This window comes from Scyliorhinus torazame, chromosome 3, assembly GCF_047496885.1.
Source record: "Scyliorhinus torazame isolate Kashiwa2021f chromosome 3, sScyTor2.1, whole genome shotgun sequence".
NCBI lineage: Eukaryota > Metazoa > Chordata > Chondrichthyes > Carcharhiniformes > Scyliorhinidae > Scyliorhinus > Scyliorhinus torazame.
Genome location: NC_092709.1, coordinates 102,923,552 through 102,937,852, shown reverse-complemented (window position 1 = coordinate 102,937,852; position 14,301 = coordinate 102,923,552). Strand labels below are relative to the sequence as shown.

At 41.1% G+C, this 14,301-nt stretch overlaps 2 protein-coding genes across 3 annotated transcripts in view; one reads left to right on the top strand and one right to left on the bottom strand.

The window, feature by feature from the left end:
• LOC140408621 (lipopolysaccharide-responsive and beige-like anchor protein) overlaps positions 1 to 14,301 on the bottom strand; it is a 1,704,725-nt gene that overhangs the window by 527,991 nt on the left and 1,162,433 nt on the right. The gene's annotated exons all lie outside the window — the stretch shown is intronic.
• The window catches only part of LOC140408620 (lipopolysaccharide-responsive and beige-like anchor protein), a 316,827-nt gene that overhangs the window by 23,541 nt on the left and 278,985 nt on the right, over positions 1 to 14,301 (top strand). The window contains exon 4 of the mRNA XM_072496076.1: positions 6,694 to 6,806. Coding sequence (XP_072352177.1) covers positions 6,694 to 6,806 — 113 coding nt within the window. The remainder of the gene's footprint in view (positions 1 to 6,693; positions 6,807 to 14,301) is intronic.

The window sequence follows — 14,301 nt, the reverse complement described above, 5'->3', positions numbered from 1 at the left end:
CTATGATAAACTAAACCCCCTCACAGCTGACGGTGTTTAAATCTTTAAAAAAAGGAGATAAATGGTTACTAATGGACATTAGTCTAGAACCACCTGAAGAATCTCTGATATATATTAAAAAAGGAACCCCAAAAGCTAGCAAGTCTGGGACAAGACCAAAACATGTGAGTGTGGTTAGCTGACGTAAACGAGCAATGATCACACTTCTCTTCCACATCCTGGAAAAACCCACTCATGCTCGCCTTCATCCAGTTCTGTGTAATACTTTAAACTGAATTAGTCTTGGGGCGCAGGAAGAAGTGGAGTTCACCCTGTAGAGGGCTTCCCTCCAAGCCTCTTCAGTAAGCATAGGACCCAGTTCCCTCTCCCACCTCTCCCTCACCTCATCTACATGGCGGGATCGGACGAAAGGATACGGTGATACAGATCTGAAATAGATCCATTGTCAGGCTGTACAAGGACAAAACCCTCCTCAGCAAGGAGGTGGCTAGGGGAAAAGGAAAACTCTTAAATTCACGAAAGAGGTTTGAACTGGGCAACTGGAATTTGACAGCCAGTTCCTCAAAACTGGCGAATCTCCCCTCTACAAATAGATCCATAAAATGTATAAGCCCCTTTGCCTTCCAAGACTTGAATGAAGGGTCCACGCCCGAAGGCAAAAATAGGTGATTATTACAAATAGGGGCTAAAGACGACAGGGATGAAATGCTGCCAAAAATGTTTCCAAATCCTGAGTGAAGAAATCACCACAGGATTTGAAGAAAATCCCGCAGGGGAGAAAGAGAGTGGTGCAGTAACTATAGCAAAAAGGCAGTCAGCTCACCTCATCTCTGGCATTTAGCTCTTTTGTCCATGTTTGAACCAAGGCTGTAATGAGATCAGGAGCTGAGTGACCCTGGCAGAACCCAAACTGAGCGTCCATGAGCAGGTTATTTCCGAGTAAGTGTCACTTGATAGCACTTATGATACCCATTCCATCACTTTGCTGATGATCGAGAATAGACTCATGGGGTGGTAATTGGCTTTGTTGGATTTGTCCTGTTTCTTGTGTATAGGACACACCTGAGCAATTGTCCACATTGCCGGGTAAATAAAAGTGTTGTAGCTGTACGTGAACAGTCTCGGGACACGGGAAGTTCTGGAGTACAAGTCTTTAGGACGATTGTCGGAATATTGTCAGGGCCCATAGCCTTTGCAGTAACCGTTGCCTTCTGCGTTTCTTGATATCACATGGAGCGAATCAAATTGACTGAAGACTGGTATCTGTAGTACTAGGGACCTGTGGAGGAGGCAAAGATGGATCATCCACTCTGTACTTCTGGCTGAAGATTGTTGCGAATGCATGCGTCTTATCTTTTGCACTGATGTAAATAAAAGCAAATGACTGCGGATGCTGAAATCTGAAACAAAAACACAACGTAATGGACAATCTGAGCAGTTCTGACAGCATTTTGGAGAGAGAAGAGAGCTAATGTTTCGAGTCTGGATGACTCTTTGTCAAAACTAGAGAGAATTAGAAATAGTGTCAGATTTATACTGTTGTGGGAGGTGTTGGCCTCCTCTCTCATTAAAGATGGGGGTACTTTGTACCTGTGAAGTGAGTAGGTGGGCAAGAGCAGCTTCCTCTGGATCACCACTTGTCATGTCCCACCAATCAGAATAATCGCATTGTCTCCTTTCCTCACAAATTATGATTCCATGATCTTAAAAATTGCTCCTTCCATCCTTCTGATCATGGATGAGACTACCTGTCATGACTACTTCATCGTCCTCATCATCCATTTATCTTTGGCTGCTTCGATCCACAACTATCATCTTCTAACCCGAGGAAGAAACACTACCCTCTTGCTCTAAGTTGCCTTTCCATCTTCAAAATTTCCAACTTCTTATTCTTTAGGTCTCCACCCACCACAATGCTGCTGTTATTATCAACTTACTAAGCTCTTCTTCATTCTGCTTTTGATTCCATTATGGTTTCTTATGGTCAACCACTCATGCTTTCCTTCCAATATAGTTCTCTTCTTCATGACCATTGCCTACAATTCTATGACACGCCGAGCTTTCCGTCCAGTACAAAGTAATTCTGGAAAATAAATACAATCCCAGATTTTTTTTTCAATGTCGAACAGCTTCCTCTGACACTCTAAATTGGAAAATTTCAAAAGCAACTTTGTTAAGTGGGAATGGAGAAATCAGGAAGTTGTAGACCTGTTAATCTGGTGTCTGTTGTGATGATGTAATTGGAATCTCCAATTAAAGGCAGAGATTCTAAACCGATAAATTTGAGTTGATTAGCAAAAGCCAACATTGATTGGTAAAGGGTATGTCATGTCTAATGAACCCAATTGTTTTTTTGAGAGGGGGAATGTCTATGGATGTTGGTTAAATGGACACCCAGAAGACCTCTGATAAGATCACACCTAGGAGACTTAGTTAATATTCAAGCACATTAAATTGAAGGTAAGTTATTGACATGCTAGATTGTTCAGGCATTATAAGACATGGAGTCTAGGATGTGGTGTAATTGGAATTTCTGAAAACTTTTGATAAAATCCCACGTAAGACACTAGTGTGCAAAATTAAAACACATGGGTTTGGAGGTAATATATTGGCATGGATTGAGAATTGATTAGTAGACAGGAAACAGACAGTAGGAATAAATGGGTCTTTTTCAGAGTGGCAGGTGGTGACTAGTGGGATATCACAGGAATCAATTCTTGGGGCCCCAGCTATTCCCAATATACACCAGTTATTTGAATGTGGGAGCTAAATGTAATATTTCTAAGTTTGCTGACGACACACAACTTGGTGGGAATGCGAGGGTGAGGAGAATTTTGAGATGCTTCAAAGTGATTTAGACAAGTTGAGTGAGTGGGCATTTGCATGGCAGATGAAGTAACATATAGAAACATTGAAAATAAGAATAGGATAGGGCTATTCAACCCTTTGAGCCTGCTCCGCCATTCAGTCTGATCATGGCTGATCCTCTATCTCAAGGCCATACTCCCACAGACTCCTTGATGTCTTTGGAATCTAGAAATCTATTTCCTTCCTAAATATATTCAGTGACTTGGCCTCCACAGCCTTTTGTGGTAGAGAATTCCATAGGTTGACAACCCTCTGAGTGAAAAAATATCTCCTCATCTCAGTCCTAAATGGCCTCTCCATATCCTGAGATTGAGATCCCTTGTTCTAAGAAAGAGTCTTAATTCCATTTTCCACCTCTTGGTCTGTAACCCTGTAGGTAACAGTACCTGGTGTTCTTGATTAATAAGGGGATCAGGGGTTATATGGAGAAGGCAGGAGAATGGGAATGAGAAAAATATCAGCTGTGATCGAATGGCGGAGCAGACTAGATGGGCCGAATGGCCTAATTCTGCTCCTAAATCATATTGTTTTCTGGACTCCCCAGCCAGGAGAAATATCATCCGTGCATCCTGGAGTTTCTTCCATCTCCAGTGAACACAGGCCTTCTCAACCCAATCTCTCCTCATATGACAATTGTGGATAAATGCGAAGTTATCCACTTAGGTAGGAAAATCAGAATGGCAAGGTATTAGTTTATAATGATCGATTGGAAAATGTTGATATACAAAGGGACCAGACTAGTGTTGTACACTAGTCACTGAAATCAAGCAATGCAGGTGCAGCAAGCAATTGAGAAAGCAAATGGTATGTTGACGTTCATTGCAAGGGCACTTGAGTTCAGGAACAAGGATATCTCACTGCAGCTGTACAGAATCTTGGTGAGACCACACCTGGAGTATTGTGTGCAGTTTTGGTCTCCTTAACTAAGATATGATATACTTGCCATGATGGAGGGCAGCAAAGGTTCACTAAACTAATTTTTGCGATGGCATGATTATCATATGAGTAGAGATTGGTTGCATAGTTAGTCATGTAAATAGAAGCATAAAATTGCAAAGAAAAGTTGAAAGGTGAAGTAATCCAATCTAGTTTCTGCCCTGCTACAGTAAGAAAATAGTTCTTAGTGAAGACACAAATGTCAACATATGTGCTGCGACAAAGGCATGTAAAGCAGAACAAGGCCAGCAGCGTGGGTTCAATTCCCGTACCAGCTTCCCCGAACAGATGCCGGAATGTGGCGACTAGGGGCTTTTCACAGTAACTTCATTTGAAGCCTACTTGTGACAATAAGCGATTTTCATTTCATTTACTTTCAGGCAAGCTATCCCTCCTTGTCCTCAACACCAGCTTTACCTCAGCACCACCTGTCTAAACCCCTCCATTGTCTCTAAATCCTCAGACTGCTTGTCTCCTATCCAAAACTGAATAAGCAGAAATGTTCTGCTCCTAAATATTGAGAACACTGAAGCAGTAACTTACTCGGAGTGGCAATCGGTGTCATATTGCCATTCCGTGCAAAATGAATTGCGTGAAATTTCTTCCGTGCCTGTCTCACCCAACTTCTGAGTCAGTCTGGGTGAGATCCAGGCAACGCAGCAATTCCAAAGCACAGCATCAATGAGTAGGAGAGAGGAATTGAAGGAGGACATGCCTCCATTTTTACGGCATTAGTTGCTGGATGATGTCAGGTTGGGTCAGAAGGAATCACTTGGGGAGTCAGGGGGAAGGGTGGGGACTACTGTGGGGATGGCCCCGTCGGGGAATGGGGGAGCCTGTTGAGAAGGTCTGTACAGTAGTTGCCCAGAAGTTAGCAGAGGTTGTAATTCTTCTAACTTTTTCTGGATAACTACTTGTGTAGATCTGGTGGAACCAAGTTTGCGATTTAAATTACATTTTCGCATTGTCCAAAAGAAGTTCGCACTTTGGGATACCCCCAAATCTGACACTGGGGAGCTTGGATGTTATGATCCATTACCTATCGTTCCCCATCACAAACTCTATGCCCTAGCCACCAATTCCATCCTTCTCCTTGGCAAATGTGAGAGACTGAACCAGATTGTGCAAAAACCAGATATCGGGTTGGATTCTCCTCCCCGCTTCGCCACATTTCTGTTTTACCACATCGGCAGGATGGACCATTACGCCAGCTGGTCAATGGGGTTTCCCAATGTGGGGCAGTCCCACGCCGTCAGGAAACCCCTAGGCTGCCAGCAAAATGGAGCATCCCGCCAGCGGAGAATCCAGCCCATCATATTTGACACTGAGATGAGTTTCTGACTGCATGTGTGCCCCATCACTAAGACCGCTGATTTTTATCTCCATCCAATAATATCGTCAGACTCTGCACCTGCCTCAGTTCATCTACTGCTAATATCGAGGCTTGATTGTTGTGATTATGATTCTGGCTAATGTCCGCTGTTCCACCCCTTGTGAACTTGAGAGTATCCAAAATTCTGGTGTCCATGTCCTAACTTTGTCACCAACATTGGTTCCTGGTTAAGCAATGCCTCAATTTTAAAGTCCTTGTTTTTGAATTGCTACCTTGCTTCACTCCTCCCTATATCTGTAATCTCCTCCACTCCTACTAACATCCAAAATATCTGCGCATCTCCATTTGAATATACCTGGTTTTAATCACTCCAGTATTGGCGACCATGCCTTTAGCTGCTCACCTCTCCCCATATTCCCCCAAATTGCCAATTATATCTGCTGGAAATGCAATCACAATGTGCCATCCTTGTCCTCCTGACATCTTAATCCTTCTCTGCCATCTCTCCTGTTCTTGGATACTACTAATCCCTATCTAGCCAGGACGTTTCCAGTAATGGCTTCTCCTATCACTCCCAGTCACTCCTTCACCCCAAAATGTCCTCCTGTGCCACTTTCTCATAGGACACTATTCACAGACATAAGTCAGTTTCCATCTGTATTCTGATAACACCAATCTCTGCCTCTTCATTGCTATCCTCAATTCAACGATCACCTTTGTTGTCAGACTCCCTACAAGGGAGCAAGAATTTGTTCCACCTGAAATGTGGGAAAACTGAAGCTTTCTTACTTGTCTCCGACTCACCCTCGCTGACTCCCTCAGGCTTGGTCAGATGGCATGGAATCACTTTTGTTAACTCTGGACCCAACTTCTCTCATCCGGTGTTGGTCATATGCACAATAAAATTCATAAGTTCAGTAGCCTGCTTCCTGTCATGTGCTGGATCCTGCTTGTTCATGCTTTCTGTCCCATAATAAACTAAATTTAAAAATATTGTTCACAGATTCTTTCATGGCTTAGCTCCTCCCTCCTTCCATAGCGTCAACCAGTTTCTTGAATCTGGAATCCTATCCTGCCACTCATTCATTGGTAGTGCCATCTTGTTTCATCTCTCTGGAACTCATTACCTAAATCTCTTTACCTTACAAACTCTCATTGTGCCTTCAAATACCTTTCTGTCCAAACATACAGTCATGTCTTCTTACTTTTCTCATCTTGGTCAGCTTTCTCCTTTGTGAAGAACCATGAGACGTTTGATTACTTCAAAGTTGCTGCATAAATGCAAGTCGTTTTAAAAGATTCCCTCTTCCTTCAGTTGATGTTTTTTCCCGTATTGACAAGCATAGCAGTGAATCCATTTATCATCTCCTATTATCAACCACTAGGATCAATGCCATATGTCTTTTAACATGCATTGTTCAAGTTACTTAACAATTGTTTACATGTATTGGAAGTTAGCAGTTTAGTACCATTCTTATTTGACTGCCTTGAAAACATACTGTCCAGATTTGTATCTCCCGGCTGGTGTATTAAATGTTAATTCTTTTTCTGTTGAGGTCGGACTTACAATGACTTGAATCAGTATCCGGTTTTTCCTTGGGTGATAACTAATTATGAATCCGAAGAATTGGATCTGACACTGCCAAGCAACTTCAGAGATTTGTCCAAGGTATTGTCTCCCAAATCATCTGCTTATTGTATTAATATATTAACGTTGGCTGACTGCGCACACTACCTCTCTGCTTCATTCAACTTCCGTTTTGACACATTTGTCACAACCTTTAAGCTAATTTTTCCTTGTATATAATGTTACATACCTTGTCATTGTGACCATGCAATCTAGTGGCTTTATAAATGTTCTTTGTTAGTTCAGCCTTCTGTTACATTGTAGAGAGTTTAAGAACTGGTTGAAGCTTTAAATTCTGCAACTTTTTAATGTTTGTTTCTAAATACTCGGCATTTATTTTTTTAAATTGCCATACTTCCATGTGTGCCACTTTCCATAGGGTCCTTTGCTCCCCAAATGTTCTCTCTCCGAAACGTAGAGGCCAACTTTCTGCCCATTGCCCCCCACTGTTCTTGCTGCCCACTCCCTCCCTCTTTCTCCCTTCCTTCCACCTCATTCTGTTTTTTTTAGTGGTAGTGGTTTTTGAATCAAATAGCTGCAGGAGATTTTCTCTGCCAGTCACACCCAATTCTCATACTAACCGCAGCATTTTTTCCAAATGGTGTCAGGTTCTGCCAGAATTCAGTTTAGTGCAGGCCAAAATGGCAATGTCTAAATCGGAATGTAAGAAGGAAATGGCTGAAAAAGGCGCAGCAAATAACATCTGCACGACACAAATAATAGTCAATGACCATCTCCAACGAGAGAGGATCTCTCCATCACACCTTGACATTCAAGGGTATCACCATCACTAAATCCACAATCATCAACATCCTGGGAGTTAACATTGAGCAGGACTTAACTGGACCAGTCATATAAATACTGTGGCTACAAGAGCAGGTCAGAGGCTGGGGATTCTATGGTGAGTTAACTCATCTTTTGACTCCCCAGAGCTTAGCAACCATCTGCAAGTGTGATGCAATACTCTCTACTTGCTTGGACGAGTGTGGCTCCAACAATACTCACAAAGGTTGACACCATCCAGGACAAAGCAGGCTGTTAGATTGGCGTGCCATCCAGCATTAAAAAAATTCAGTCATTGCACCACCAATGCACAGTGGCAGCAGTTTGCAACATATACGCATGTGATGAATATCTAGTTCATGGTTCACATTAATATTTTAGAAGTAATGTGTAGTTTTAGGAAAATTATTGTTGTGAAGGTAAGGTAACTGGAATACTGAGCTTTAGAGATTGCCAGAACACCCAAAAGACAATGGCAGTTCAAAAGGTTACCCATGTGTGTTTAATTGAAGAGAATGGAGCCTTAAAACAGCAGATTGACTTACGTAACTGGAGATGTGATGTATACACTGTTTGCAGAGAAGTGCAGCCCAGAGAGATGTTCTGTTTTGAAGTTGGGAGTTAAATTAGTATTCAAGCATTCAATGAACCCTGAAAAGCTAGGTCATCATCAAGAATGTTCTCTGGTTTCATTTTATTGGTGTCTTTGCTGGGAGAGAGGATTGGTTGCAATTTGGATCTCATGTGGTTTGCAGCTCACAGAGAGTCCCTGGGAGGTGTTCACTTATTCCCAGACAGTTAGGTCTCAAAGAAGCCCCTGGGGAGAGGAAGTTCACTGGTTCTGTGCCAGGCAATTAGGGCTCAGAGAAGCTCTGGGAGCCATTCATATCTTGGTGTATCTGGGAAACCCAGGGTCAGTGCCAACTTAGTGCAACTAGCGATCTGTGAAAGGGCTAGAATTGTGTCTCTAATTAGAAGTGGGAATACATCTGTGAATCCCATGGAATACAGTCTCGGGAGAACAGACTGGACCATCAGGAGGTGAACAGTCATTAAGGCAGTCCAGATCAGAGCGGCCTTTGAGAGAATTCCGAGGTCAGATATTCTAAAGTTATGACGAGACAGTTTTAATGCAATTTTGTGGTTTTCAGTGGTCACTGCTGTCTGGGTGGGTTGCTAAGAAATCTGTGGGATCTGTCTTGGTCCCATCTGCCATTTATTGTGCAGTATGGTGTACTTAACCACAGTTTACCAGTTCATATTTACCTTATGTTAATTCTGGATGTTAAAGTATAAATTAGATACTGTAAATTGTTTTACTTTGTTGAGTAAAGTTTATTTTGGTTGTTTAAAACTGAAATTTTGTGGCTTTATTCTCCTAATGGGTAATGGGGATTTCAAACATTTGTCTACTATAAACAGAATGTTACTGGTCCCCAAATGGCTTGTAACACAAAATGCACTGCAGCCACTTGATAGGCGTCCTTTGACAGCACCTTCTAAACCCACAACCTCTACCACCTCGAAAAACAAGGGCAGCAGGTGCATGGGAACACCACCGTGTGCAACTTCCCCTCCAAGCCACTTGCCATGTGACTTGAACTACATTACAGTTCCTTCACTGTCACTGGAACTCACTTCCTAACAATATTTTGGGTATACCTAGACCAGATGGACTGCAGCGGTACAAAAAGGCAGCTCACCATCATCTTCTCGAGGGAAATTACGGATGGGCAATAAATGCTGGCCTTGCCAGTAATGCTTATATCCCATGAAATATATTTTTTAAATTGAAGGAAGACTCCATCTTTAGCCAAATTCAAAGTGGCACTTTGTCTAGATCCAAATTTCTCTCTGCTATCGTAATTTACTTTTCTGGTGATTTTCCTCCTCTTTCTGATCTGGAAATCTGGAGGGTAGTATGTTAGGAAAAAAGGTAAAGATGCAGTTTTAAGTTAAATACCCGGTGTTCTTTGAAACGTATACATACTGGTTTTTTTAAATATGCAGGTATTTCTGATATTAACATATTTTCTACGATACATTTCATTATCAGTGATCTAAATTAACATTTTCTGCATACTTTACCACATAGCAGTCTTTGCTTTGTGTTTACTTTGATAACAAACAGATCTCCCAACATTCTCATGGTGACCTGTATATTTTATAGGAATGTTATGCTAAATAGTATTAATCAGGATACTAATTAGTGATTTAGTAGGACTGGGGGTTGGCCCTCAGATCTGGGAGTACACAGAAGGAAGGTTGAATTCAGACAGCATTGGGTGTCAGGATGATCTCAAAATAGTAATCCTTAAGATATGAGAGGATTGGCAGGAGATCTCAGGGTCTCATGAATATTGGTGTAGGTTCTGGGATCTGGAATCATTTGGATGTTTTTGTATCTTGGTGTAATAGGGAAGGACGTTTCAGGGTCTGAAATAACTCTCTTTGGTTCTGGGATCGCATTGCACTGGGAATGCAGTGTAGAAATCTTTGAGCACTGAGAGGGTTTCTTGAACTGGACGGATAAAAGAATTACAATGAGTGGGTGTTCCTGGATTCTGAAAAAACTGTAAAGATGTTTCGCAACATGTGATAGCGTTTCGCAGGATTGGATAATTGCGTATTGCAGTGTTCTGGCAGAATGTTTGCTGGGGAGTGTGGGGTTAATAGGGGTGCTGGGTCCAACAGCCTTGTGGGGGAAATCACTTGGAGAAGAACATTAAGCTGATCTGTGGGGAAAGGGGTCGGGAAAATAGGACCTAAATTCTTGAAGGCAAAGTTACCAATGGTAGGTTGAAAGGGGGGTTGAATGCACAGTTGCCAACGGTAGAATGAAAGGAGGGGTGAATGCACCAGGGGCTTGAATCAATCATGGAAAATTGGAAAGGGATTGAAGGTTATAGCAGTTGAAATTTCATTGATAGGGTTGGGCTGAGGCTACCTAGAAATTTAATACAAGGATGAGATTTTTGAATTTCAATCATAAAGAATAGTAGTCACTATAAAAATGGGGTGTTGGGCGAGAAAGATTTGACCCAGGGTAGGATATGAGGGGCAAAACCTAGATCAGCTGAGGCTTATGCAATATGGAGAATGGGTGGTTAAAGCCTTGTGATGATCACTACCTGGCTGAAATATAGCTATGAGAATTCAATCTTCAATTTCACCTTTGAGGAAAGAAGAGCAAAAAAACTTGAATCCTCACAGGATAAGGCAATGGGGGAGCCTTTGAACTCCAGTTGATGTACAGGTTGCATGTTGGGAAATAACAGTTTGGTCAAAATGCACAGATATGGTTGAAAACACGTTTCAACGGCTGAAATATTGGATTGGATTGGATTTATTTATTGTCACGTGTACCGAGCTACAGTGAAAAGTATTTTTCTGCGAGCAGCTCAACAGATCATTAAGTACATGAAATGAAAAGGAAATAAAAGAGATACATAATAGGGCAACAGAAGGTACACAATGTAACTACATAAGCACTGGCATCAGGTGAAGCATACAGGGTGTAGTGTTAATGAGGTCAGTCCATAAGAGAGTCGTTTCGGAGTCTGGGGAAGGAGCTGTTTTTGAGTATGTTTGTGCATGTTCTCAGACTTCTGTATCTCCTGCCCGATGAAAGGGTCCAGTCAAAATCCAGGCTGTTGAAGGGATTTATTTTTCATAAAGGCATTCAAAGGCACACAAACAATTTTTAAAAATCAAGGTACTGCTTTGCTGGAAATCTTCAATAAAAACAGAAAATATTGGAAGTACTCATCGGTTGAGCATCATTTGTTTAGAAAGAAACAGAGTTAACATATGAGGTCATAGATGTGACACATTAACTCTGTTTTTCTCGCTAAAGATGCTGTAGGTCTTCTGAAGTATTTTCAACTTTTATTATAAAAGGCAATGATAAGTAACTTCAATCATATAAATTTTGACTGTGATTTTTCGATGGTTGTTATTTCATTTACTTCAAATTGAACATCAGAGTTTTTGGCTATAGTGAAATTGGCAGACAAATTTTTTTCAATAACCATTTTGTTGATTTGGTTTATTAAACTGTGATTATGCAATATTTATGTTCCAATTGGGTTTTACTATGAAATGTGTTCATAACAATGTCAGGAACAGATTAAGACATACAACCCCTGAACCCTGCTGCACTGTTCAATAAGATCATGGCTAATCTTCAGCCTCAACACCACTTTCCCATCTGATCTCCTTACTTCCTTGACATCCAAAAAGCTTTGGATCTGAGCTGAAGCCACACAAAGCAGGTGTACTGTTGATCTCTCTGCCATGAAAATACCATCTCTTGATCATTTGGTGAATTCAGAATTATAATTGTTCTCAGTAGTGAATGTAAACCTAACGTGCTTCTGTTAAAAGGTGTTTCTTTTGTCTTCTGGATGTTGTTTGGGAAGTTTTTAAGAATTACTTAGTGTTGTATTCTTTGGGGGTTGTATTTGAATTGATGGTTGCTAAGATGTTAACTGTATGTTTTAAAAAGGTTAACTTGAGTTCCAGAATAAACATTGTTTTGTTTTAAAAAATACTTTTCCATTTCTGCTGTACCACCCCTGTAGAGTGGGCCGTGTGCTCCCCATACCACAATCTATTAAAAGTTGTGGGTCAGGTGAACTCCATGATACACTTTGGGATTCTCTAAACCCTGGCCCAGAACAAATTGGGGGCTTGAGGGGGATAAAAGTCTATCTATTGGATTGGCTTAGTGAACTTAAAGACAATGAGGGGTGAGCATACTGTGGTTGCTTATCAGGTGTGGTATTCTAGTTTAAGTGGGGAGTGTGTTGTGGACAATGGCTCTTTCAGAGGCTCTGAAGTTTTTGGGGGTGGAGACGGTCACACGCAGTACCTTACAGACAGAGACTAAAAGCAGACTGTTAGATTTGGTGAAAACATTGCAGTTAACATTACCTGACAAAATGCAAAAAGTTATGATAATTATGGCGGTGGCTAAGCATTTAAAGTTGCCTGAGATACAGTTTGACTCATTGGAAATGGCAAAAATTCAGTTACAAATTAAACAAATGGAACATGAGAAAGAATTAAAGCAGCTTGAATACGAAAGAGAGGAAAAAGAAAGAGAGAGCGGAAAGAGATAAAGAGGAAAAAGAGAGAGAGGAAAAAGAAAAGGAGTGAGAAGAAAAGAGAAAAGAAAGAATAGCCCTAGCAGAACAGAAAGAAAGGGAGATACAGATCAGGGAAAAAGATAAGGAGAGAGAGTTTGAACTTCAGAAAATGGCCATGAAATATGACAGTCAGTTAAAATTGGCAGACGTAAAGGGAAATGTACAGTTGGGGATAGTGATGAGGATTGTGAGAAAGAGCGTCTAAAAGTCGGAGGCTTGGTGGGGATCTATTTAAATATGTCCAAGCATTGCCAAGGTTTGATGAGAAAGAGGTAGAAGCCTTTTTTATTTCATTTGAGAAGCTGGCTAAACAAATGAAATGGCCACAGGACATGTGGGTATTACTGATTCAAACAAAGCTGGTATGTAGGGCTAGTGAAGTGTTTGCATCACTACCGGAGGAGGTATCTGGGACGTATGAGGAGGTGAAAAAATCCATCTTAGGTGCATATGAATTAGTGCCTGAAGCCTACAGACAAAGGTTTAGAAATTTAAGGAAAGAATTTGGTCAAACATACATGGAGTTTGAAAGGCTCAAACAGAGTAATTTTGATAGGTGGATAAGGGCTTTGAAAAAAGACCAAACGTATGAAGCTCTCAGAGAAATTATACTTTTGGAGGAGTTTAAAAATTCAATTCCTGATGTAGTGAGAACTCCTGTGGAGGAGCAGAGGGTTAAAACTGCGAGATTAGCAGCAGAAATGGCAGATGATTATGAATTAGTTCATAAATCAAAGCTTGTTTTCCGACATCAGTTTCAGCCTGTGAGGGATAGAAACTGGGGACATGAGAAATACTCAAGTGGTAAAGGTGATCTGATGTGAGATAATGAGGAGAGTGTACCTCAGAAGATTTTTTTTTTAAATCCAGGAGGGGGGGGAAGAGAAATTAAAAGTTTCAAATGTTTTCACTGTAATAAACTAGGCCATGTAAAGTCATAGTGTTGGTGATTGAAAAGAAGCACTGGGAAGGCTGATGTGGTAAAACAGGATAAGACAGTGGGGTTTGTTAAAGTGGTAAAGGAAAGCCCAAGTGAAGCGAAGGAAGTGCAAAAGATTGTACAGCCAGATCAAGAGGTAATTAATGAGAAGGTGCCAGATCCCTTTAAAGAATTTACTTGTGTGGGTAAAGTTTACTCATGTGTATCAGGAGGAGCAGGTAAAGAAGTCACAATTTTAAGAGATACGGTAGCTAGTCAATCTTTAATGGTACGAGATGAGGAGTTATGTAGTTTGGGAAGAATGTTGCCAAAAAAGGTGGTAATATGTGGAATTCAGGGTGAGAGGAGTAGCGTTCCATTATATAAGGTAAGGTTGGAAAGTCCAGTTAAGAGTGGTGAAGTGGTAGTAGGAGTAATAGAGAAACTATCTTGTCCAGGAATACAGTTTATCTTGGGTAATGATATAGCTGGATCGCAGGTGGGAGTGATGCCTACTGTAGTTGATAAGCCAGTGGAAAATCAGACAACTGAAGTGTTGAAGGATGAATATCCTGGGATTTTTCCGGATTGTGTAGTAACAAGTTCGCAAAGTCACAGGTTAAGACGAGGAGAAATCAAAGAGTGAAGATGAAGTTGAAGTGCAATTATCAGAAACGATTTTTGA